This window comes from Babylonia areolata, chromosome 23 (genome assembly GCF_041734735.1).
Source record: "Babylonia areolata isolate BAREFJ2019XMU chromosome 23, ASM4173473v1, whole genome shotgun sequence".
Classification (NCBI taxonomy): Eukaryota; Metazoa; Mollusca; class Gastropoda; order Neogastropoda; family Buccinidae; genus Babylonia; species Babylonia areolata.
Window position 1 is genome coordinate 37,564,795 of NC_134898.1, and position 25,746 is coordinate 37,590,540.

The 25,746-nt window shown below is 40.6% G+C and overlaps 1 protein-coding gene across 1 annotated transcript; it reads right to left on the minus strand.

The window, feature by feature from the left end:
* Positions 1-2,558: 2,558 nt before the first annotated feature.
* LOC143298094 (putative neutral sphingomyelinase) lies at positions 2,559-15,496 on the minus strand. Its single transcript, XM_076610780.1, has 8 exons — positions 15,407-15,496; positions 12,230-12,332; positions 11,241-11,317; positions 10,266-10,449; positions 9,463-9,666; positions 6,947-7,079; positions 4,778-4,897; positions 2,559-2,997 (listed from the first exon to the last, which is right to left on the minus strand). Exons 1-8 carry the CDS (start codon positions 15,439-15,441, stop codon positions 2,579-2,581), a joined length of 1,275 nt encoding a protein of 424 aa, XP_076466895.1. The 5' UTR covers positions 15,442-15,496; the 3' UTR covers positions 2,559-2,578.
* Between the last annotated feature and the right edge of the window lie 10,250 nt (positions 15,497-25,746).

Consider the following 25,746-nt stretch of genomic DNA (forward strand, 5'->3'; position numbering starts at 1 on the left):
TCGGGATATGCTTAAAATCTGTAAAACTTTGAAAGATATCTTTACAACAACAAAACAAACAGCAGGTACTTTCAAATCCATTGTAATGACAGGAATGGGAAGTAAATACCCACAATTACAATTATGAAAACAAAGGAAAATCCATGCATTATACTCATCAAACATGTCTTTCATTTTGTTCCAGGTGTTACATCTTGTAACAGCTATATGAAAACAGTCGGATGTTACAATCAGGCGTGAACAAAAAATAGTATTCTTCAGTGTAAGCACATAATATGGTTACTGAAAACCACCTTCCATTCTGGTTTACATCAACAGAGTTTCTTTGCCAGTCACATAAGTACATGCAAGCAGTTTTCAGGAATACAGACAATTTACACAGGCTTCTTTGTAAGTCAATACATGTTGTCCGTAATACACTTTTCTTTCATTCCTCCAACAAAAACAACAACACAAACACATTGCAAAAATCAAGCCTTCCAAAGTATCAGTTATAACTCATAGCCATCATTTAAAGTCATATGTTGATGCTTCCCATCTTTTCCACAACAGTTTGTTTCACACAATTCTCACCACACATTCTGACTGAACATAATATCATAAGACAGAGATTTCCTATCAAAACTGTTAAAAATAAATAAATGCACTCCTTTCTTATCAAAACTGTTAAATATAAATAAATAAATAAATAAATAAATAAATGCACTTCATTTCTGATTCACTTGTGTAAACAAAGTGAGTCTATGTTTTAACCCGGTGTTCGGTTGTCTGTGTGTGTGTGTGTGTGTCTGTGTGTCCATGGTGAACTTTAACATTGACATTTTCTCTGCAAATACTTTGTCAGTTGACACCAAATTAGGCATAAAAATAGGAAAAATTCAGTTCTTTCCAAACTTCCATGCTTAGCAAAAGAAGTTCCTGTTTGAACAAAAAATGATAATAATGACTGCTCTTGTTGTTGGGTCAGAATATCAGATCAAAGTGCCAAGTTTAGATAATACAAAAAATATAAATATAACAGTAAATGCAGTTTGCATATAATTAGGTTTCATTTTTTATTTTTTTGTGCCCATCCCAGAGGTGCAATATTGTTTTAAAGAAATTTCTTAGGTCACAGGTACATTACAACACAAATGCAAACAAATCAACATTTCATTCATAAATGACTTCAGTAAAATGAAGAAATAAACATCTGAAAAAAAAATCTTCACAGTTTGACAGATTTTGGGGCAAGGTATCTCAAAACAGTATTGCAAACAATGTCAGTTTCATTCAGGTTTTAAATTCAGCAAACCACAACAAACGACACATCGTTCCATTATCACATCACATCATCCACATCCCTGTGCTATCACAAGCACATTGACAAATACTCCACTAAAAAAAAAAAAAGAAAAAAAAAAGAAAAAAAAAAAACCTGGTCCAACAGTCCGAAGCTCACAATCTCATGAGTGTTGCATAAGCTGCATCACAGTTTTTTGCATGCTTTGTAGCTGAAGCTTCCAAAGAGTAATAATAATCATGACCAGTTTTTAGACTCTAATAATCATCTGAGATCAATGCAAGGAGGAATCAAGTTCATACTCACACAGATAAAAGACTGACTGCTATCACATTAATACTACTAAACCTAATAACACATTAATGCTACTAATAAAAAATAATCATCATCATAATCATAAAAACAAGTCTTTATAATGCACTCTACCTCCTTAGCCCAGTACCCACAGTCAACAATAAACATCAATATTGGAGAGAAAAAAAATGAAAAGGACATACTTCTGAAGTCACTTGGACGACAAGAAAAGTCAAGCAAATAAATATGGTACGTTTTCCGTCTTTTCAGTCATCTGATTGCCACTCTGCGCACACCATTTTCTCGTCAAGCGAAACGTGTTCCCTCTCTCCTTCCCAGTCCAGTCCAACCACCCCTACACTACCCTCAGCTGCCCTCCTCTTGATGATCTTGATAGTTTCAATTTGTTTCACTGCATTTGGACAAATCCATACAGGCTACACCACATCTGCTGGGCAAATGCCTGACAGCAGCCTAACCCAAAGTGCTAGTCAGGCCTTGAGTGCTTGAATACATTTGTGTACCTATCAGAGAGCATTATTTTTTTTTCTACAGAATTTTGCCAAAGGACAACATTAATTTTGCCATGGGTTATTTGTTCACAGTTGGATTTGGCTGAAATCAGCTGATGTACCTGTTTTCTCTTGGTTTGTCCAACAGCACCCTCCCCCCTCCCACAACCCCTAACCCCACCCCAAACTTTTTCTTGTTCCTGACTTGGCCTGTCAGGGAATGATCCCCACCACCCACCTCCCTTCCCTTCACTTAATTCTCCTTTCCCCTCTCTCTCTCCTCTCATATATTTTTTTTTTTCTCTCTCTCTCATCTCATATTTTTTTTCTCTCTCTCTCATCTCATATTTTTTTTTTTCTCTCTCTCTCACATTGATGTAAAAAAAAAAATGTTGCTTATTCAATTTACCATCATGAAATAAAATGTTGACTTGATTTCCCCCAAACAAAAAACCCTCCCCCCATCCCTACCTCATCACCTCTCCCCAGACTATTCCGACTTGGGTTTGCTGCCGTCATCATCGTCAACGTCGCCGTGGGCAGTGACAGTGGTGGTGGTGGTGGTGGTGAGGAGGAGGAGGCGGTCAAGGTCCAGCCTGGTGGCCAACAGGCCCTGGGCCTCCCCCCGCTTCACCACCAGTCCCAGCCACACCAGGGCCGCCACAGCCACAGCCAGCGCCACCCTCACCGCCCCCAGCAGCAGGGGCACGGGCTGGGGGTTGGCGCGGGACAGGCTGTCGATGGTGCCAGCCCCACTCAGCCACCACAGCAGCACGGCCAGCCCCACCGCCTGCAGCTGGAAGCGAATCGTTGAGCCCTGCACGCGGGTTGTGCCCGCTGCCACAATGTCCCGCGCCGCCAGCAGGTACGCCCTCCGCTCCTCCTCCTGCCGCTGTGGGTCCTTCTCACCTGTTTGGGGAAGAGGGGGTATGGGGGGTTGGGGGGGTGGGGGGGTGAGGGACAAACGAATCAGAATCAACTGAAGAAACCAAGAATGGTCAAGTTCACAGCAGCTAAGCCCCTATTCCTTCTGTGGGTGTCCTATCTGCTGTTGCATGTCCTTCTTCTGAACTGTTTGGGGAGGGTGTGGGGGAAGGATAGAGGAATCAGAATCAACTTTATCATCCACTGGAGAAATTAAGAATGGTCAGGTTTACAGTAGCTATGCCCCCTTACTCCTCTTGCGGCTGTCCTACCTGCTGCACCTTCTTCTTCTCATCTTTTTTGGGTGGTTGGGAGGGTTGGGGTGTGTGGGAGAGGGTGGGGAGGGATAAAGGAAATCAGAATCACCTTTATTTATCCATTAGAGAAATTAAGAATGGTCAGGTTTACAGCAGCTAGTATGCCCCTCACTTTTTGCAGCTCCACCCCCCGCCCTAACCTCTCCCCTAGCCCCTCCCCTATGTGCCTTTCTCTCACTCATTGCAGGCAGGTGGGGAAGGAATCAGAATGAGAATCACTTTATTGTCCCATTTAGGGAAATCAGGAACAGTGAAAGGTGGCATTCAAAAACTTTTTTTTTTTAAATCACTAAACAAAACAAAACAAAGACACTTGCAATGTATGATTTCTCTAAATAAATGAAAAATTCATATCAAAATAGTTCAAAAGGGGTTTGATGATGATGATGATGAGGGGATCGAGGTGGGGAGAAGAAACTGAACAGATACACACTATGATCTTCCAGCTGTCCCTGTCTTCCTCTCAAAGAAACCTCTCGCAAGAAATCTCCACTCTTCCTCTGACTGTTACCTTTTGAAACTTCCTCCTGTCAATACAAGAACCTATGGTGAACGTTCTTTCTTCTTTGCTGCTCCTCACATCTGGAACAACCTTCCTCATCATATCTGTGCATCTGATTCTATTTCTGCTTTTCGCTCATCATAAAAAAACTCATCTTTTTAAAAGCTATCTATAAGCACTCTCGGCTTCCTTGTTCTCCAACACCACCCATGTCAGCTCACTCTGGATGTATGTAGAGTGGGAACAGGAGAGTGTGTGTGGGGGGGGGAGGGGGAGTCAGGGGTGGGGGGGTGTGAGAAAGAGCGTTCATGAATGTTTCATGTAACTTGTAATATTTTTCTTCCATGTAAAGCGCCCTGAGCTCTTAGAGAGAAAGGGTGCTATATACATGTACATTATTATCATTATTATCAAACAAGGAAAACGGAAATGCTTGCAGTGTATGAACTGTCCAAAACAAAAACCAAAAAAAATCTTTATAAGGGGTGGGAGGGAAGAAACTGATCAGATACACCGTACATTCCTCCAGCTGCCCAGGTACCAAGGCCATGTGTGCCTCAGACAAAGTGATTTACTCTGTAGCTTTTACATGTAAATCATTAATGCACATTTACATATGTACACACACACACCACACAAGTACACTAATTAAGTACACTACTCACACACACACACACACACACACACACGAGCATGCTCAAACACACACACACACACATACACACACACACACTACAAACACACACACACACACACACACACACGCTACACTTCACAAATACACACACACACACACACACACACACACACACACACAAACACACACACACTATACACACACACCCACAACAACACACAAACACCCACTACACAAACACACACACACACACATACACACTACACACAACACACACACACACACACACACACACACACACACACACACCTGTGTTGCTTTTGGCAATGCTGAACTCCCCGGCCACTGCTTCATGGTCAGAAAAAGGGAAATCCTGACCTGGCACCGTACCCAAGGTCACGTAACACCTCTCCACACCCACCTCCACACCTGAAACAGTGCACCCAGTTTCAGTTTTCAGTCTCTGATTCGCAAGGAAACATCACCGCCTTCAGACAAATCTATAAACACTACGCTACTGGGCAGATGCCTATCCTTCAACATAACATGCACCTAGATTCGAGTGTATGCGTATGTATATTTGTGTACCAATCCCAGTGGACGTCTTCTACAGAATTTTGCCAAAGGGCAACACTTATGTTGCCATGGGTTATTTTTCAGTGCACCAAGTGCGTGCTGCACAAAGGACTTTGGATTATCATCTCATCTGAATGACTAGAGGCTCAGTTTGATTTTCCAGTCAAACTTGGGAGAAAGGGCAGGACCAGGATTTGAACCCAGACCCCACAAGGACACTGTGTTGGCAGATAAGCACCTTAACTCTCTCCATACGAACGGTGAAAGAGACGACATTAACAGTGTTTCACCCCAATTACCATCATCAAAATATTGCAAGCAGAAGGCTCTTATACTGAAGAGGTGAATGTTGACAAAGAATACCACAATTCTGACGACGGAAGCTAAAGGTTGGGTCATTCAGACACCCACTAAACATCTGAGGGGTCTGTGTAGAGGAGAAGAGGACTGGCCGTCCTGAGTGAGTTAACCTTTCTGCACACCTAACTAGTCTATGCTTGCATCAATATCCACAACTGATTTTAAAACTCCTTTTCTTCAATGTTTGTAGGCTGCACCACCCATAATCACTCGCATACTGTACAAGTTGGCTTTAGGTGGGTCTGGGCGGCCATACCTCAAAATTTTTTCTCATTTATTCCTTGTCCTTGCTCTGTTTATTTCACATCGTTAGATGGAGATCCAATCCATTAAGGTTTTTTTTTTTCTAGATGTGTCCCACAAACTGTGTTACCCCATCTCCAAATGGTGAAAGCCCCTGTAAAAAAAAAATTCCCCGGATGCAAATACCAAAACAGTTCATCAACAAAACTCACTGGTACCTAGCCCACAGCCCAGACTTCCAGTTCCACAAAATTTTACCATAATTCGGCCCCAACTTCCTCCTTGGTCTTGCTGACAGACAAGCCTACAAATAAACCAAAATGAAAGCACAACCTCTCTTGTCCAGCTCCTGACAATAAACACCTACAATCATTTGGATGAAATGGTAAAATCAAAACCTGATGTGTAGCATGCACTTGGAACATTCAAAAGAACCCAGGACAACAAAATGGTTGTTCCTGGCAAAATTATGCAGAAAAATCCATTGATAGAAAAAGTAAAACATGTGCAAACAGAAAAAAAACAAAAAGAGTGGTGTGCACTGATGTGACACAATCTCCCTGAGGACAGCAGTCCCAATTTAACACACAGAAATCTGTTGTGACAAAAACTGAAAAAAGTCAAACAAATAATGTGATATGATGCGATACCATATGATGCAAACGCAATTACACATAAATATGATAGTCAGTTTGTTCAACTATAACCATCAGAACAGCAGAGGAGGTAACTGCTGTCCCGACTACCTGGGCTACAATTTCATTATAGTGGAGTGTCTTGCCCATGCTACATCCCCACTCTCTTGGCCAAGAGGGTTTTAGGACAGTCAGTGTTGGGATGGTTCCCAAAAGCCAACTAGCCCTGAAGGCTGCAGCACTAAGAGCCAGTTTTGCCTCCTGGTTTGAAAGTTATAGTCCTTCACAAAAGACTAATCTGTAAATGATTTTCCACTGCAATGGAGAAACCACTGATAATACAGCTCTCACTTTGCTGTTGGCCCAACTGTAAACTTACGTCAATCTGTGATATAAACTGAGTGTTGGGCTCAATGCAAATGCAATACAATAATGATAAAAGCACAGTACAATACAATACAAACACAATATAATACAATGCAATATAATACAACATAATACAAATACAATGCAATGCAATACAAGATAATACAAATACAATGCAATATAATACAACATAAATCAAACAAAATGCAATGCAATATAAACACAAAACAATGCAATACAACACAACACAACACAATACAATACAACACAATACAAAACACAAAACAATGCAATTCACCTTCACGGGCGCAGAACATGATGTAGTCGATTCGCTTTCCATCCGGACACACGCTGGCTACAGACTCGTCTCTGAACATGTTCCACGGGCACTCGCACGTGGCACCCACCTTGTTGGTCTCTGGTATGTTTTTCTGAACAACAGTATATCAAGTTCCCTTCAACAACAATGATTCAACACACAGCATCCCTCAGATCCAAGACAAGAAGGAAGTGATGGAGAGGAAACTTTCTGAACAACAGAATATCAAGTTCTCTTCAACAACAATGCTTCAACACACAGCATCCATCAGACCTATCAGAAGACAACACACAGCATCCATCACACCTATCAGAAGACAACACACAGCATCCATCAGACCTATCAGAAGACAACACACAGCATCCATCAGACCTATCAGAAGACAACACACAGCATCCCTCACACCTATCAGAAGACAACACACAGCATCCCTCAGACCTATCAGAAGACAACACACAGCATCCCTCACACCTATCAGAAGACAACACACAGCATCCCTCAGACCTATCAGAAGACAACACACAGCATCCATCAGACCTATCAGAAGACAACACACAGCATCCATCACACCTATCAGAAGACAACACACAGCATCCATCACACCTATCAGAAGACAACACACAGCATCCCTCAGACCTATCAGAAGACAACACAGCATCCCTCAAACCTATCAGAAGACAACACACAGCATCCATCAGACCTATCAGAAGACAACACACAGCATCCCTCAGACCTATCAGAAGACAACACAGCATCCATCAGACCTATCAGAAGACAACACACAGCATCCATCACACCTATCAGAAGACAACACACAGCATCCATCACACCTATCAGAAGACAACACACAGCATCCCTCACACCTATCAGAAGACAACACACAGCATCCCTCACACCTATCAGAAGACAACACACAGCATCCCTCACACCTATCAGAAGACAACACACAGCATCCATCACACCTATCAGAAGAAGGGAGCAATGGAGAGGAAACTTTCTGAACAAAGGTACCAGGTTCTCTTCACGAAAAGTGCTTCAACACACAGCAGCCATCAGACCCATCATAAGAAGGGAGCAATGGAGTAGAGAAGAGAGAGCAAGAAGAATGAAAAATCAATTCTAAGGACAATTTTTTATGATCGTGTTTCTGCTTCGCCTTCTCTCCTCAGTCCTCTTTCTTCACTCATGTTTCAACCGTTGCCACGACAAACGCTGTGTGAGAAAGAACACTGTGTTTGAAGTCACTGGAAAGCTCATTCTGCACTCTTTTCAGTGAGCTACTTCTCTTCTCTGTTAAATGTTACATGTTTGTCTGAGTGTGTAGGTGTGCGTGCCTGAAATCTAATTGAATGACACAGGAAACGAATGATGAGCACCCAATTGCAGCCGTCAGTCAGCTTTACCCAGGTTGGCAGCCTGTTGTGTAAATGACTCTGTGTTTGTAAAGCGCTTAGAGCTTGGTCTCCGACTCAGGATAGGTGCTGTATAAGTATCCATATCAATCAATCAATCAATCAATTCTTCTCATCCCTTTCCTTTCCAGAACTGCACTTCAGTCTGTATCTTTCTGCCTGTCATTCATTTCATTTACCTGATGAAGAGCATGTGGCTCGATACGTCACCTCCTTTATCTCATGTAAGTCGACTTTTACCAAGATTCTTTTAGTCTACCTCTTACTACTTCTCTTGTCGTTATTTCCAATCCATCCAGAAAGATGATGCGTGAAAGAAACAAAGCTACTGTACCGCTGAACAAGTATACAGTGAGAGCTGTCAGTGCTGCCTCCTTGCTGCTTGTCATAAACTTTGGCTGGGTAAGCTAAAGAGCATGCTCTGAACAGGCTGTGATTTGGGAGAGTACTACTGAGCATGAATTACTGGATTCTTAGCCGTATGAAGAGCACAGGAGCAGGAGTCATGATGGCTGCCGGAAAAAGAGAGCGCTAGTCAGGGGGGCAAAGGGGAGGTTACCTACTTCCGGGAGGTTATCTTTCGTTTTCTCCGCATAGGCGGATAGTAGTTTGCACAGGACAGGAATGTCAGACCCCTGCCGGAGTCTGCACTAGTGGGTCACGGTTAAGTATGTGTAATTAAATTACTGGTTAGTAAGTTGACCTGTTTCTCCTCTTCGTATCTCCACCCATTTAAAAAAAATCCCTAAATCCAAAAAACTTTCGATTTCCAATTCGATTTCAAGGAGGCATCAAAGGGTCTGGATTGATCCATATCGGCTACACCATGTGTGTGATATTTTTCACATTTGTGTCTGCATTATATATTTCTAATAGCTGTTGTTGTTTTTTGTTTAGTTGTTTTTTGTTGTTGTTTTTTTACAATTATGGTTTCCATGGTGTTTACTTCTCTATGCTGAGATAATTCCTCTAATTTGAGATGATACAGTTATTCTTATCTTACCTACTGGAAGAAAAATAAGAAATAAAATAAAATGTAAATAAAAATCATAATTCACAACCATTACCCGTACACACACCCACCTTATTTTCCCAAGCATCGTAGAGAGGCGTGTTGCTCAGCAGCAGCTTGTAACCCACATCGGAGGACTCCAGGTTGAAGTCGCCAGCCGCCACAACCACGTCACACTGGGTGGAGGTCAGACGAATGAACTGGCTCATCTCAAAGGCCTGCGAGATGCGGTGGGCCAGGTACTCGTCATCAGCACGGTTGTACTCTGCGTGGATCTGTGCGAGACAAGTACAGGTTTTGTTGAGTGTGTGTGTGTATGTGTGTGAGTGGGGGGGGCCGGGAGGTGCGGGGGGGGGGGGGGGGGGGGGCTTGTCTGTTAGTGCAGGCTTTTACGTGTGTTTGTGTGGGTTTTTGTGTGTGTTATTGTGTGCGTGTTAAAGTGTGAGTGTGTGGTTTTGTGTGTGTGTGTGTGTGGGTGGGTGGGTGGGTGGGGGGAAGGGCGGAGGAAGGTGAGTGTGTAGGTGTTAATATGTGTGTCTGTGGTGACTCTGTGTGTGTGAGTGTATGTATATGTGTGTGGGTATGCATGTATGTGTGTGTGTGTGCGTGTATGTGGTGAATGTACGTTTGTGTGAGTGTATGTATATGTGTATATGTGTGTATGTGTATGTATGTACATGTGTGTGTCTGTGTGTGTGTGTGTGTGTGTGTGTGTGTGTGTGTATGAACATATGTATGTACGTGTGTGTGTGTGTGTGTGTGTGTGTGTGTGTGTGCATGTGCTCATGTGTGTGTGAGTGACAAAATCGTGAAACTAAACAAAAAGACACACAATAAAAAACAAAAACAAAAACATTCTGTCCATTTCACTCACATGGGTGACGTACAGGTTGACTTTAAAGCCCTGAAACTCCAGCTTGCACAGTCCCACACCCTTGCCCCCAAACCAGTCTCCGTGCTGCACTTTGTACGCCTGGCCATTCAGGTGAAACCGATGGAAGAATGTCTCCAATATGGGCAGCTTGGAAAACACACAGATTCCACTTCCTATAGGTCCACTGAACAAAAGAACAAAGAAACAAAACAAAATAAATTCAAAGGAAAAATCATCTGGAGTTATACAGCACTTTTGAACAAAAACAACAACAAAAAATCAGGTCAAGACACACAAACACACACACACACACACACACACACACACACACACACACACTATTCAAAGTCATGCTTTCCAAGTCATGCTTTGTGTGCATTGAGTCTTGATGTGTTACATTTATCTGCCTATTCTGAAAGTAAGGCATTCTTAAGGTTTACAAAATTTACACAACAAAATCAGGAAAAATGGCATCATTGGCATTGTTTCTAAAGAGCATATTCATACCTGTATCAGTCAGTGTATGTGTCATGGAAAGCAGAGTTGAGAATAGGTTTGAGAGAGAGAAAGTACTCTGTCTTACCTGTTAACACATCTGTAATAATAATAATAATGGTATTTATATAGCGCTGAATCTTGTGCAGAGACAAATCAATGCGCTTTCACACCAGTCATTCACACGCATGCATAACTCTAAAACTGTAGAAACTAAAGACAAGGAAGGGCAGGCAAGGGAGGCTATTTTGGGAAGAGGTGGGTTTTAAGGCCATCTGTGACATGTTTGTGTGTGCAACAGCTGTGTGGATGTGTGTGTCTGTGTTTGTGTGTGTCTGTGTCTGAATGTGTCTTTGTGAGTGTGTAGGATATAAAATGTATGTTTAGAAGTTTGCATAATTAGGGTCATATACTTTTTTCTTCTTTTTTTTTCATGTTCTCCAACAATAATCATATGACACAAACACCAGATTTTCGTACCTGTAGAAATAGTGGGAGTATGGCAATGCTTGGCAGATGTGACCACACAACCGTTTGTAATCCCCCTTTGACCAAATCTGAAATCACAAGTATTTTGCGACTAGTCTTGACTGCAAACATACACAAGGCAATGAGGGTTGAGTATCAAACAAGTACAATAATTTTTAGTACTCAGACAAAGGCGTGTTCGTGTTTAGTTAGTTTGAAGTTCTGTACTTTTGACAGGGCCTACTAAGTTAATGTTGAGTTTTGACATGTCAGGCTATAACAAAATGTGTGAGAATTGACATGTCAGGTTGTGACATAATGCTCATTTATATCACTGACATCTATGCATGTTTCTTATCAAACATATAAGTTTATTATTTTTAAAAAATACAACAACAAAAAAAACACCAATAAAAATGGAGAGAAAAACAACAACAGTACACAACACTTTCAATGCATCTGTGGTTGATCTGTTTCATTATGTCAATTATTTTTATTAAAATATTGAGCCATAAGTAACAACCTCTAGCTCACTGTCAATATTTCTTTCTTACACTAGTTACAGGACGGTTCTTCTCAAGTTACCACAGCAACTAGACAAACTGAAAAGATAAATGTATGCATCTGATTACAGAATAATCTTCTCTTCATTCAAAAAAAAATTGGGTGCAATAGTTGGCTAAAATGGGGAGAAAAAACAAAAACAAAAACAAAAAAACAACCCCTGCATGCTTACTGACTTCGCTACATTATTCCGATGCAAATTGTTCCGAGGAAAAGGGAAAAGAACCAGATATATAAAAACTATTTGTGAGGGCAGAAACAACAAACTGGTGTCACATAATCTATGATACATGCCCAAAGAAAAAGGACAAAAGTCAAGCAACAAAACAACAGGGTTAGATTTGCTGAGGTGGTGGTTATCATTGTTGCTGTCACTGTTGCTGCTTTGCTCACAAGAGTATGGCAGCATTCCTCTGATCACTGGTGACAAACTTTACCTCTTCCAAAACTACAATGTCATAGTATCCTTTGGATAGCTCCTCCCCAATGGCCTGTATACGCTTTGAGCGCATCTTGCTTATCCCTGGAATGGGGATGCCCCTGCACACATATTATAATAATAATAATAATAATAATAATAATAGACATTTATCACGTTTCTCCAGAAATACTGCTCTAAGCGCTTTACACTTCATTCCTCACTCCCCGCCTCCCCATCAACACTCATCTCCACCCGCACCTCCCTTACTCCCCACACACAGAAGCATGTGCCAGAAAACACTCAGGCAACTAAACATTGGAAACCACCCACCCATCCATGACGCACTCCAGAAAACGCATCCCTGCAACACGCACTCAGGCACGCACACACACATACATGAACGCACGGACACTCAGCAGTGCCCTGCCACACACACACACAGCAAACAGCCTCTCCACAACAAAACAAACACCCAAAACCACATCACACCAAGATCAGGGGGGAAAAAAAGCTGTTACTGCATATCACACTTGTCTGTGCACGTATCACACTTGCCATCAAGACATTCAGATAGTGGATGATTAACTGAAAACAATCTGTATCAAAATGCATGTCTGTATCCTATATATATATCATAATTTATATAAAAGCAGTGGCGCTTTAAATCCAGAACTTGTCATCAAACAGTATAAACATGACAACTTTTTTTTTCTTCTTTTTTTTAATATTTTGGCAGAAAATAATTTTATCTTTTCCAACTCTATCCAGTATAGATGAAAATTAATTCAGATCAAATCACATTTCGATTAGCACCAGCTCATTGCACATGTATGATGTTTGACCTAATAAATCTGTTCTACTTAAGCTAAAAATCAGGTCTAATCTAGCAACAACATGATGCATGACAGGCAATTTCTCCTGCAAACAGATACATCATTAACCAGACAAATAATCAATAAACATTATTTTTTTACTGACAAAAAATAAAAAGTGCAAATCATGACCATTTATCTATCAGAATGTGTTCAGACTTTCATAACCTGCTAAATACCTTGCTGCCTCAAAACTTACTATCATCTGAGAGAGGGCTGATCAAAATGAAAGATAAGTGATTATCCTGTGTACTGGAATGGGAAGCAACAATTATATTTCTGCTTTGACTTTTCTTTTTCTTTTGGAAAAAAATATTTCTAAAAAACATGGATAATCTCAACCCTTCAAAGGTGGCATTTAGAGATTTTCATTCACAAAATTTTGAAGTTTATCTTGGAAAAACAAAATCTCCAGGCTACATATCTTGCTGATTTAATTTCATTACAGATCTTGTGTACAATATTTTGTGATAGGTTGCGAGAAGAACAGGCTATTAAAACCACAGCCCTTATTACGCTGGGGTACAAGTAAAATTGTGGTGTTTGAATCACCAAACTACCAGAATTCCACAATGAATACATTTCAATTTATCATTATTATTATTATAATCATCATTAGTAGTGTGTGTGTGTGTGAGTGTGCGAGTGTGTGTGTGTGTGTGTGTGTGTGTGTGTCTACAGGCTGATGAACAGGGCTTCAGCTGAACTTGTGCTGTCAAACAAATCCAAAGCAATTTCTATACAGGTTACTTTTTTTCCCCATATCACTACTATAGCAGGTTCAAAGTGTCAAATATTATGCTTGTGCTGGAGTGATGTTGACATTTGTGTAACTTGCCCCATATTGCTTACTGTATTTTGTACCAGCAGGGAAATCAAGTACACACACACACACACACACACACACACAATTAATTATAGAATACTGTTCATTATTGTATATCATATCATATGGATGCAAACTCATAAGTCACTCAGCTACAATAAAAGAACATAGCTATAAATTTACAGATCCCATTTCCAGATTCCAGATGTGCGTAGGATTTGGTCTCTGATCAAAGAGGGGCACTGGTACCTATCAAGTATCATTATCAACTATCAGTACGTCAGGGCAGTCTTTACAGGAGTCCCATACATATCAGTCAACTCTTACTCCTATGCAGTGAAAATAGAGTTGGCTTGCTACAGACTGTATATAGGCATCTAGTTCTCTATCACTATAGCAGTAGCAGCTAGTACTTAGTAGAAGCACTGACATAACTGTAAAAAGTTACTGCATGGCTACTGTTAGTGTTATTAAGTTATAAGCTCACAAGACTCAATGTAAAATATAATGAATAATTAATCTTGTACAACAGGCTGGTATAACAGAATCTGATATTGATTTTATCATTTGTGTATGGTATCTCATAATGATCATTATCAAATACATCATATAAAATGTGTACAAAAAACAAACATACAAATCATGTCTGACTGGATCTGGATTTTAAAACCATTTGATCACTGATAATCTTATCAGCTGGTCATATGAGCCAACAAGAAAAATGGGACTTTTGTATAACTGACTTAGATATCATATATATTGAATAAATGTATGTTCTTTTTATAATCACTGCCTCTGTGTTGATATGGGGCACCATAACAAAACTGGTTAAGCACTGGACTTCCAATCCTGTGTTCACCAGTGATCTGGATTCATGGCCCTATTTTGGCATGGTGTTGTGTCCTTGGGGAAGGCATGCACTTTACGCTGTTTTTCTTCATTCCGGCCAAGTGTGAATGGGTACCTGACTTCAGTTTGGGGAGGTTTAAAAAAAAGAAAAAAAAGGGAAAGGATTAAGCCCTGCCTTCCTAATCTGAACCCTAGATATGAATTCACTTCCCCGATGTCCTACCGAAAAAGGTCTGAGATCATAAACTTTTTTCTTCCTTCCTTTTTTTTTTTTTTTTTTTTGTTGTTGTTGTTAAAAAACTCTGCTGATATCATTCTGGACATCAGGAACAACCAATTAAAGAATTGATCACTGTTGTTTGCTTAAGTTATGTCGGCAGTATTTACTGTTCTTGTGGTAGTACAGAAGTGAGTACAAAGATACTGAGGTCTCAAGCACCACTTTTCAAGTTTAAAGTTAAAGATATAATTGTACAACGGTTTTTTAAACAACAATAAGGATGCCTAATATGCGAACATCGAAAGGCTTCCAATGTTGAAATGGGATCTGTAAAAGCCTACCAAAAAATTGATATGCACACACTTTCTGAAAATTATATTATGCCTCATAAAAATATATATATGAACGGTGCTTTGAGTCATTTACCAGCAATTCAAAGTGACCACTTTCAACGTTTCCATGGCGAAGCAAAATATTCAAGCAGCCGACGTGTTTATGGCTGATGTTTCCGGAAAGTGAGGGGAGATTATTCAGGGAGCAGCGATTTTTCTTGACAGCGCAGGCAGGGAGTAATTACTTTTTTTCTGTTTAATTGTTTGTTTTGTTGTTGTTGTTGTTTTTTTGTGTGTGTTTTTGGTGTGGGTTTTTTTGTTTTTGTGTGTGTGTGCATTTGTTTGTTTGTTTACTTCTTTTCTCTCTCTCTCTCTCTCTTTTTTTTTTTTTTTTTTAATGAAGGTAATGTAGAAAGTTTATGACGAAAGTTCAAAGCATTTATCTACAAGAGACAATCTATTGATTTGGAAAAGTTCAAAGGAGAGCCGCAAAAGAAGATTAAGACAGTATTTAGTCCGGACACACACACACACACACGAACACACGCTCAAGCTGTGCATCACAGACACAGAGAGAGAGAGAGAGAGAGAGAGCCTTTGAACCTTTATTTTCACGTCATGCATGATTATGCCACATAACATCGGTTGCTGCTGTGTGTGTATGCTATAATTATGCAGGAATATGTTCCTGTTTTTTTCTCTCCTCCCATTCTGATGTCATTGGACTGGAATGTTGGAATGGTACTGCTGTACTTTTTCCCAACATCATTTTCTTCTTAGAAGAAGACGTTAACAGGATCTCCAAAGACATTTTTTTAAATGCCTTTATGATACATTCTGTTTTTTCTGATATTGAGTGACGTGAATAATGTTTCGTGAGTGCGACAAATTTTGCTAGGACTTTCGTACGGGGTCAGCCCGATACTCCCCCGAGTCCGGATACTCCCCCGGTACTCCCCCGAGTCGATACTCTCCGGCCCGAGTCGATACTCGTTAATCCCTCTCGAAAAGATCCAAAAACAAGCAAATGTAACTATACAGTTGTGACTGATAATGTGTTTTCTGCTTGATTAAAGATATGTTATGGAATGATTAATGTGTTATATGTTCTCTTCTTACAACCGTCCGCTTTCAGAGTTGAGCAGCAGTGCGCGACGTGTGTTGGGGCCCGCTATTGTGCCGGTGGGCTCGCTACTGCCTTGCATTTCCACTTGTCCCTAAATGGGACAAGGTATTGGAAATTCTGAATAAATACCTTTGTCACGAACACATACAAGTACAGAATCATATGCTTTTCACAGCCATGTAAAACTTCCCATGTACCCCGCTCTTCAAGTTTTTAGAGTACTCCACAGGATGTTTCTATTCACAGAGAGAGAGCATTCCCCCGTATATGCACTGAGTCATGATGACGGAGAGTGTCTCCGTGTAATACGGCCCATGTAACTACAACTGCAATAGACCTTGTTCGTTAGAAAAAAGAAAAAAAAAAGAAGGAAAAAAAGAAGAGTGATTTGCCCTTGATTACGCCGGAAAGAGAATTCGTGGGGAGTCTCTAAAAGCGAAAGTTGCGAGTTCGTCGATTGTACTTGTCTAAATGCTTCACAATGGGTCTGGGGAAAACGGGAGGAAAGAAGTACTGTGTGTGCTGTTCGAACTTCAAAGGAAAAAAGGTGACATCGCAACGAATACCAGCCACGAACCGATTGCATAGAGCGTGGCGAGCTCAGAATCACTTCGTGAACTGAAAAGGACCGCACCCTCAGTGGCGATGATATTCCTTCACTTTTCACGAACAAGGTCTTCAACACAAGCACGGTATGTGACATTTTGAATCGAATATTCATTTTTTATGTTTCAAAATATATTTGTTTCAATTCAACAGCCAAGCCTAAAAATGTTTTTGGTCTGATTTCTTAAAGACGGATAATTATACTGTCTTCATTTCTCACGCACTTAATCTGTCTAATGTTTGAATCCAAAAGCACAATTTAACCTTTAAAACGGAGAATTACAGTACACCAGCTAGTCGGTCTTTTTCAACTTCCAGTCACCAATGTTGTATCATTCAACTGGATTTGTGTGTGTGTGTGTGTGTGTGTGTGTGTGTGTGTGTGTGTGTGTGTTGTTTTGTCACATTCTTAGCTGTGATATTTATTCAGCACAGATATATATATATATATATATATATATATATATATATATATATATGCATCTCTGACACAAAGTACAAAACTGACTAGTGTACCCCTGAAACAAAAAACTACAAAGAATTTCCACTATACAACATTTGTCAGCACATAAGAATGGGAGACGTGGTAGGGGGAAGAGAGAGTAGGACATGGGGAGTAGGATGGGTGAAAGATGTGGGTGGGTGGAAAACTAGGATTGTTGGGGAAATAGAGAGTGGGACAGGTGGGGAGATGGGATGGGTAAGGGAGAGTTAGTTCGGGGGGGATGGTAGGAGAATCAGGCAGGAGCGGATGACACCCATTAAGCTTGCTCCTCCATTCTTTGCAGGAAAATGTGTGCTCTTTTTTTCTTTTGCCAAGCATCTACATGTGATTTTTACTGCAGAGGGTATCAGCTTTTTCTCACACTATCAGCTGCAGACGTTTTGCAACAGAAAAAAATACCAACCTATTTTCCTCCAGAGAAGTAGAATTATTGGTCGCTAACCCACACCCCCTTCCACACCCACCCTGTTCTCCTACCCACTTCCACCTAGAGTACTCTCCCATTTCCCTCCCGTCCTACCCCTCCTTCTACCATCCCCACCCCTCCGTTCTACTCTCTCATCCCCACCTCTATCCCACTCTCTCTCTCTCTCTCTCTCCCTCCCTCCCCTGGTGAGGGTGGGGGGGTCGGAGGGGGAGGGGGGAGTGTTGGTCTCATCATGTATTATACATCATTACTCTTCACATTTTGGACGTGACTGAACTCACAACCTTTAATTCTGATTGAGAGAACCGCGGTGATCACCCAACTGAGCTAGCTAAGCAGACACTCGACGGAAGCAACAAAAATGGAATTTATATCACTGATGACGAACTGTGCTCACAATTAAGGCATGTTGTAAAAACATTAATAATCATAGCAAGAAAACAACCAAGACGATTGGTGAGAAGGATGACACGGGAAGGGGGCGGGCTGAGCAGAAGGAAAATAAGGACGGGAAACAAAAAGAAATAGACAGACAGAGACAGAGAGTTCGGTAGAAAATAAAAGGGGGGGGGGGGGGAGGGCACAGAGAGAGAGAGAGAGAGGGTAAATCACAGGTAAGACAAGGAAATTGATTAGACAGAACAAGATTTTCGATTTGTCGGGTTATTGAGTCCACCTTTTCAATTAAAGGGACGAAACCCAGACTGTCGTAAAAACTTGAGATGGACCTTCCGTTCACTGATTCTCTCTCTCCCGCTCCCCCCCCCCATAATTATAACATCGGTTGTTGCTGTGTGTGAAGGATATGTGCAGGAATATTTTTTTATATTGATGTTTTTGTTAATGAAAATACGTTTTATTTTTCTGCAGTTAAGTAAATTGATCGAATAATTAATGTTTCGTGAGTGTGTCCAATTTTGCTAGGATTTCGTGAAACATTTTTTAGTTTGTTTGATTATTTATTTCTGATTATTTATATATGTATATATATTCTTTTCTTTTTTTTTCCTACAAATTTGTTTTCACATCTGCCATTTTCAACCCGTATTTGGTTGTTTGTTTGGTTTGTTTTGTTTGTTCCTTTTTCTTTTTTTCAGCTTTGTTTGTTTGTTGTTGATTTTTCATTCCGATAATAACTATTTCGTCGTTTTCTTAACATTTCATTTTTTTATTTTTCTAATTGTATTCTACATTCCTACTCTTCACATCAGTTTGGGCATGCCCGGAGACTCGAACTCACAACCTTCTGACTGAGAACGGTGATCACCCTACTGAGCCAAGCAGGCACCCGACGGAAACAACCAAAAATGAATTTGTATCATGATGAACTATGCTAACAAGAGATGAAGTGAAAACTTAACGACAAATAATTATAACAAGAAGAAAACCAAGACGAATGGTGAGAGGGATGACAGGGGCGGGGGAGGGAGGGGGGGGGGGGGAAGACGGAGAGCGGAAGAAGATCTCAATTACCAAAGACCTGGCAACTGGAATGAATCGATCAACAATGTTCAAAAGCCAACAAGACCTTCGGCTTCTTAAAGCGAAATCTAAAAATCAGCTCCCGGGGAATCAAAGAGACAGCATGTACAAGACCCTTGTACGACCCATCATGGAATACATGCTGCAACAGTCTGGGACCCCCACACGCAGGGCAGTATTGATAAGATGGAGGCTATCAGCGCAGAGCGGCACGCTTCGTCTAGAGGCGGTATCGTAACACATCCAGCGTAGTATCAGACATGATTGATGACTTACGATGGCCCTCGCTCCAGGACTGACAGACGTCGAACTGCCCGCCTCTCTATACTGTACAAAATTCGGCATGAAATGGTATGCATGAACAGCATGAAACAAAAGATGGAGCCTGCTGTAGCCCGACATAAGAGGAGAGGCCACAACCATCAATACACCCGGCAAAACAAGATGCCGCACACAATATCAGCAACAGTCCTTCCTACCAAGAACAACCCGAGACTGGAACAGCCTGCCCCAGACCGTCGTGGAGGCCACAACCATCGACACCTTCCGACCTCCTCCGAAGTGACAGAATAATCAGCTGGTTGATTGCGGTCGCTTCCCTGGAAGCAGAAGAAGAAAGAGACAGACAGACAGTTCGATCGAAAATAAAAGAGAAAGTGAGAAGTGGATAGAAAGAAACAGAGAGAGAAGTAGAGATAAAGAAAGAAAGAGAGGTGGAGAGAGAAAAACCGGGAAATTAGAGAAAGAAAGAGATTTGTGATATGTCGGGGAATGGAGTCCCATCTTTCCAATTAAATGGAAGTAACCCAGACTGCGGTAAAACAGAGGGAGTTTTATTTCGATAAGTTCCCATAATTATTATGAACTTGAGATGGACCTCCCGTTCACTGAGGATCGACTTGTCACTGTCACACACGATGTCTGAGCTAACACAGAACTGTATGGAACAGTGACCTCGCCGATAAAAAAAAGTATCGGGACATCCGTCCTCCTCAGGAATAAAATGACTAGACATTCTCAACTCTTTATCAGTTTGTGTCCGATGTCCAACGCCGACATACAACTTGACCTTGCAAATGCTGGTGTTATATGGAGTGGAATAGAATGAGCTACTGGCAATATGCCCTTAAAGTTGTGTTGGTCCAGACGGCAATATCCACATTTCTTCCCTTGTACTTTTCCCGTTTAAAAGACGGGAAAATATGTAAATTGGTTGATAGCATTGTAATATATCCGCTATATTTCCTCCCCTCCACTGACTCTTTGACTGGCCTTCTTTAGGTCACGCTTCTTGACAGGGGAAGGAATGAAGAGTATACATTACAATGTTACTTAAACAAATTTCTGATTTTTCCGTCTTCGGAACGAAACTGAATGAAAGGAACGCAGGGTAAGAAATCGTTTAGACGACAGTCTGACGGGTTTACGGAGGTCTTCATAGAGTTTTCTCTGCAGAAGTCCCATGGTGGACATGGAGGCAGTCACGTGCATTGTGGGAATTTGTTGTCGTCGATCGAGGCGGAGATCTCAACTGCTAAATGCTGTCTTACGACTCGTCCTCAGAAAGAAAAGATCTGAGCACATCACTCCTCTTTTGCAACATCTCCATTGGCTCCCCGTCTAACACAGAATAAAGTATAAGATCAGCACTGTGTGCTCTAAATGTATTCACAAATCTGCCCCTTCCTATCTTTGTGGCTGCCTTCACCTCTACGCTCCATCTCGCTCTCTACGATCAGCTTTGGATCCACTCTGTTTACGTATAACCAGATTCAAACACTCCACTGTTGGCTGCTGTCCTTTTTGTCTCAGGACCTTGCAACTGGAATGAACTTCCTCTTCCGCTTCACCAGGTCTCCGCACTCAGCTCTTTCAAGTCTGGCCTAAAAACCCACCTCTTCCCAAGACAACCTCCCTTCCATGCCTCTTCCTTCTCTAGTTTCTCCAGTTTTCGAGTTATGCATGCGTGTGAATGACTGGTGTGAAAGCGCTTTGATTTGTCTCTGCACATGATTCAGTGCTATATAAATATCATTACTATTATTATTATTTCAGGGCCACCAGGCAATGTGAACTTAAGTCCCCTTTTCCTTCATCTCTCCCCCTGTGTGTGTGTGTGTGTGTATGAGCGTGCACGTTTCTGTGTGTGTGTGTGTGTGTGTGTGTTTGTGATGCATGAAAATCATGGAAGTTTGTCAGCGAACAAAATTTACTCTTATCTGCAACAGTCTATCTCTCTCTCTCTCTATATATATATATATATGCCACAGCATCTGCACTGTTTCAGTAGCATCACTTCCGCACTAATCATTCCGAGTCTCCCATTCACAGCCACACCCAGGTTCCTCTGTCTCACGCCCCAAGGTCTAGAGATGGCAGTCCACAGGACACTATCAATGTTAGATCACCAGGAGGCCACACACCAGAGGAGAGAGACCCTGCTCCGCTGCCAAGTCATTTCAATGGTGTGCAGTAGCACCAAGAAGAGAATAGATGCAGAGCCAGTGTGTTCTCTCCAGAGAGTAGACTGCCAAACTTCCCCCAAACCACAGCCCCACAATGTATCTCTCACCAACCACCCCAACCCCCCAAAAGAAAAGACCCCCCCCCCCCCCCCCCCCCCGGCTTATAAGCCAGTGCAGCTTGTGTTTAAATTCCTTTTTTTTTTTTTTTAAATTCAGTGGATGCAGCTTATATAACAATACCCTCAATAGTCCAAATTTTACGGTGTATATATATATATATACATACACACACACACACATATATATATATATATATATACACACACACAGAGTGAGGGAGAGAGAGAGAGATACATACTATGTACTGGTACTTAAATCTGTCAGACCATAAATGTGTAAAACCACTGGGATAGTCATCTGATGCAACAGGCGTCTGCACCGAGTGATCTGTTCATGGTCCACAGATGACCTGTTGTGAGTAATCACAACACTGCAAGGCAGAAACAGAGACAAGTGGTGAGAAATTTTATACTTTTACTCATGCTGACAAGCATTCAATCAATCAATTCCAGGCATAGTATAAAGAAGTAAACAAAAACAAAACAACATCACTCCATATACTCTGGCACATTTGAGGAACATTTAGAATTTAATGCCAACGTACTTCATGCCAAAACCTGACAAAAAGATTGATCCCATTGTTGTGCGGTTCTAAAACTGCACCCGATACAGACAGAACTGTTTTCCTTTTCTTCCTTTTGAAAAAAATTCTTATCAACTTAACCTGTTCACTGCCTACATGACAGGTTAACCTGTCATACTGTAGTTGCAGCTGTACTGCCCACATGAAGGGTTAAACCCATCATCAGGTTTTCTTAAACTTTTCTTTCAGCCAGAATGATAACTAACATCAGAACTGTTGTCAAACCATGAATAAACATGAACACAGTTCTAATATGGTGCATAGTGCAATATGTGGCTAAAAGTGTTAACCAACTCCTAGCCCAGTCAGTAATTGAGAGCAGATGACAATTAGTAACCTTGGTCGACTAAAAGCAAGCAAAGGCAGATATGGTGACCCGAGCAATAAAAACCACAGATTCTGATAGTTCTGATATTTACACTTTAAGTGGTATGACATGAATCACATGAGCCTGATAATGTTGAAAAAATTTGTGGGGGGTGTGGTCAAGAGAGTGGGCAAGTGGCAGAGAAAAGGTAAGTGCCATGACAACATCAAAAGCATGCTAAAGAACGGAAGTAGAGAGGGGAGAGACAGACGAAGAGGAGGGGATCGGTGATGAAAGCTGACATTTTGGACTTGTTCCGAAACATGTGTAGTCTGCTAGTTTTTTTGTTTTCTTTAGTTCTTTTCGTTCAGTTACAACACATTGGATACCAGGAATTCATTTGGTGGCATTTCTTTGTTGGCATGTTTGTGCAGTTATTTATTTATTAATCTATCTATCTTTCCATCTATCTATTTATTTTTGAAGTATTCACAATGATACAAGTGTGTTATATGTGTCAAGAAATGTAAAATTACAATGGTAAAATATACTTCGTTGTTCAACCAGCTCACAATCATTATCTGTACATCCCATAACTTCAAAAAGCTTCCAATAGAAAAAACATATGGCTTGCATACTTCTGACCATAACTGTAACCTGTAGATTTTTTTTTTTTTTTTTTTTTTTTTTTTTGTGGAGGGGGTGGTGGGTGGTGGGTTTAATTCATACCCATTATCATAGAAAACTCCCTGACAGGGCCCCTGCTGCAACAGTAGTTATGTTTCCCTGGCAGTGAACAGGTTAAGGAGTAAAAGAGATAAAATGGAGAAAGAAAGTCACCAACCTGATGAATGCATGTCATAACAACCAAATTCAAACACTGATCAATATTAAACACCTACACTCGTAGAAACCCATTTAAGAATATATTTTATTATTCATCTTTTTTTTTTATATGAAAGTTTCAAAATTGTAAACAAATAATAATCAACTGTAGTAACAGAGATTTTAAATCAACTCATTGAGCCCTGCACCTGAGCATTGCTCTGACATAAAAATTCGTCAGATTACAACATTTTCACTTTCCTACATACGCATAAACCACAAAGAATTGGAACTAACATACACAGTATTTCAGGCTGTGTCCACTAGTCATTTGGAGGAAAAACTATATTTTCTGTGTTTTTTCTGCATCAACATGTCATGAAAACTTGCCAAGACTGCAAACTCCACTGGGTTGAATGGGTTAATGCTATCACATCAAAACACCCACACAGTACCCTTGATGCAGCACATAACAATCACCAAAGGGTTATAAACAAAATACTCTATGAAAAGCAGGAACTGATCCTGCACAAATTCCATTAAATTTAATCCTGAACTATTATTCACATCCACTATTTTCACCCTTTTACAACCCCCTGACCCCTTCCTTCCAAAAAAAAAAAAAGAAGAAAAAAAAGTGTAGATACAATTATTCCATACTGAACACAAAAGGAGAAAACTGACTTATATACAAGGAAACAGCAGTGACCTGGCAGATCCTGAAGCCTCTTCAGACATGATTCAGAAAAGAGTCATGACCAACAACTCAGCAGTATCCCTTTGCAGTGTGGCACACTGCACCTTCTTCTTCCCCAGGTCAGAGATTGGAATCTTCTTCCCGCAGAAATAGTGCAAGCCTCATCAACAGGTGCCTTCAATGCCAAGGACACCTGTTAAACATGTCAAACAAATTTGTGTCCCTCAAACCCCCTGCCCCCACCCTCTGCAGTGTTCTTCGCCCCCAGCATAAACTACTGGAAGAAGAAGCAATGAGTGAACATGGCAGCCCAGATAACTGGCATTTCACTGTTTCAATATCCATGTAAATTTTTAGTCATACTCATAGCCATTGCAGTTTTGCATATGTCCATCTTTTCTATGATTTTGGACCTGAGATAGTTCAAAATGGAAACTGCAGACGCATGCCAAACGCTTCAAACAGAATGTGAGAAAGAAATTTTATACAGACATGGTGGCAAGATGGCTGACAATGAGCAGTAAATCATTTCCCTTGCAAAAATGTTCAACTTTATTCACAAAGAATACATCAACAGAGCAAACAGGGTAGTCTGCCATATAACGATTTTGTTTCTTTTCATCATGCACAGGAAATGCTGATCCATGCTGTCTTAAAACTGCAAAAATAATATAATAAAATGTAACATTTGCAAACTGGAATACCCTCAAACACTATTTTGCTGATCTGACAACTACAGACTTATCAAAACTGGATTTCTTTACTATACAGAAGCACTTGCAATAACAAAAAAACAAAACAAAACAATAAATGTAACAAAACAATAAATGTAACAAAAAACAAAACAAACAACAGTTCAACACATGTAAATGTCTATCAAAGCTGCACTAAAAAAAAAAAAGAAGCCAGAAACCGCCAACTGAAACTATGAACAAAACTAAATTACAATAAAACTGCACTAAAAAAAAAGAAGTCAGAAACCGCCAATTGAAACTATGAACAAAACTAAATTACAATAAAACTGCCCTTTAAAAAAAAAAAATCAAGTTAGTCTGGACAAAGATGAAAAACAAACTTGCAAACAAAAACATACAGATAAACAGCTAAAAAAGGAGGAAAGAGAACAAGACAAACTAGATGGGAAACAAATGAAAAAAAAAAAAAAGAAATGAAAAAAAAACACAAAAAACACCAACAAAAAGCAACCAAGAACAAATGACCTATACATACTCTACCCAGAAACTGCTTTTCTATCTGACACATGGGAACACATCAGAAAAAAACAAAACCA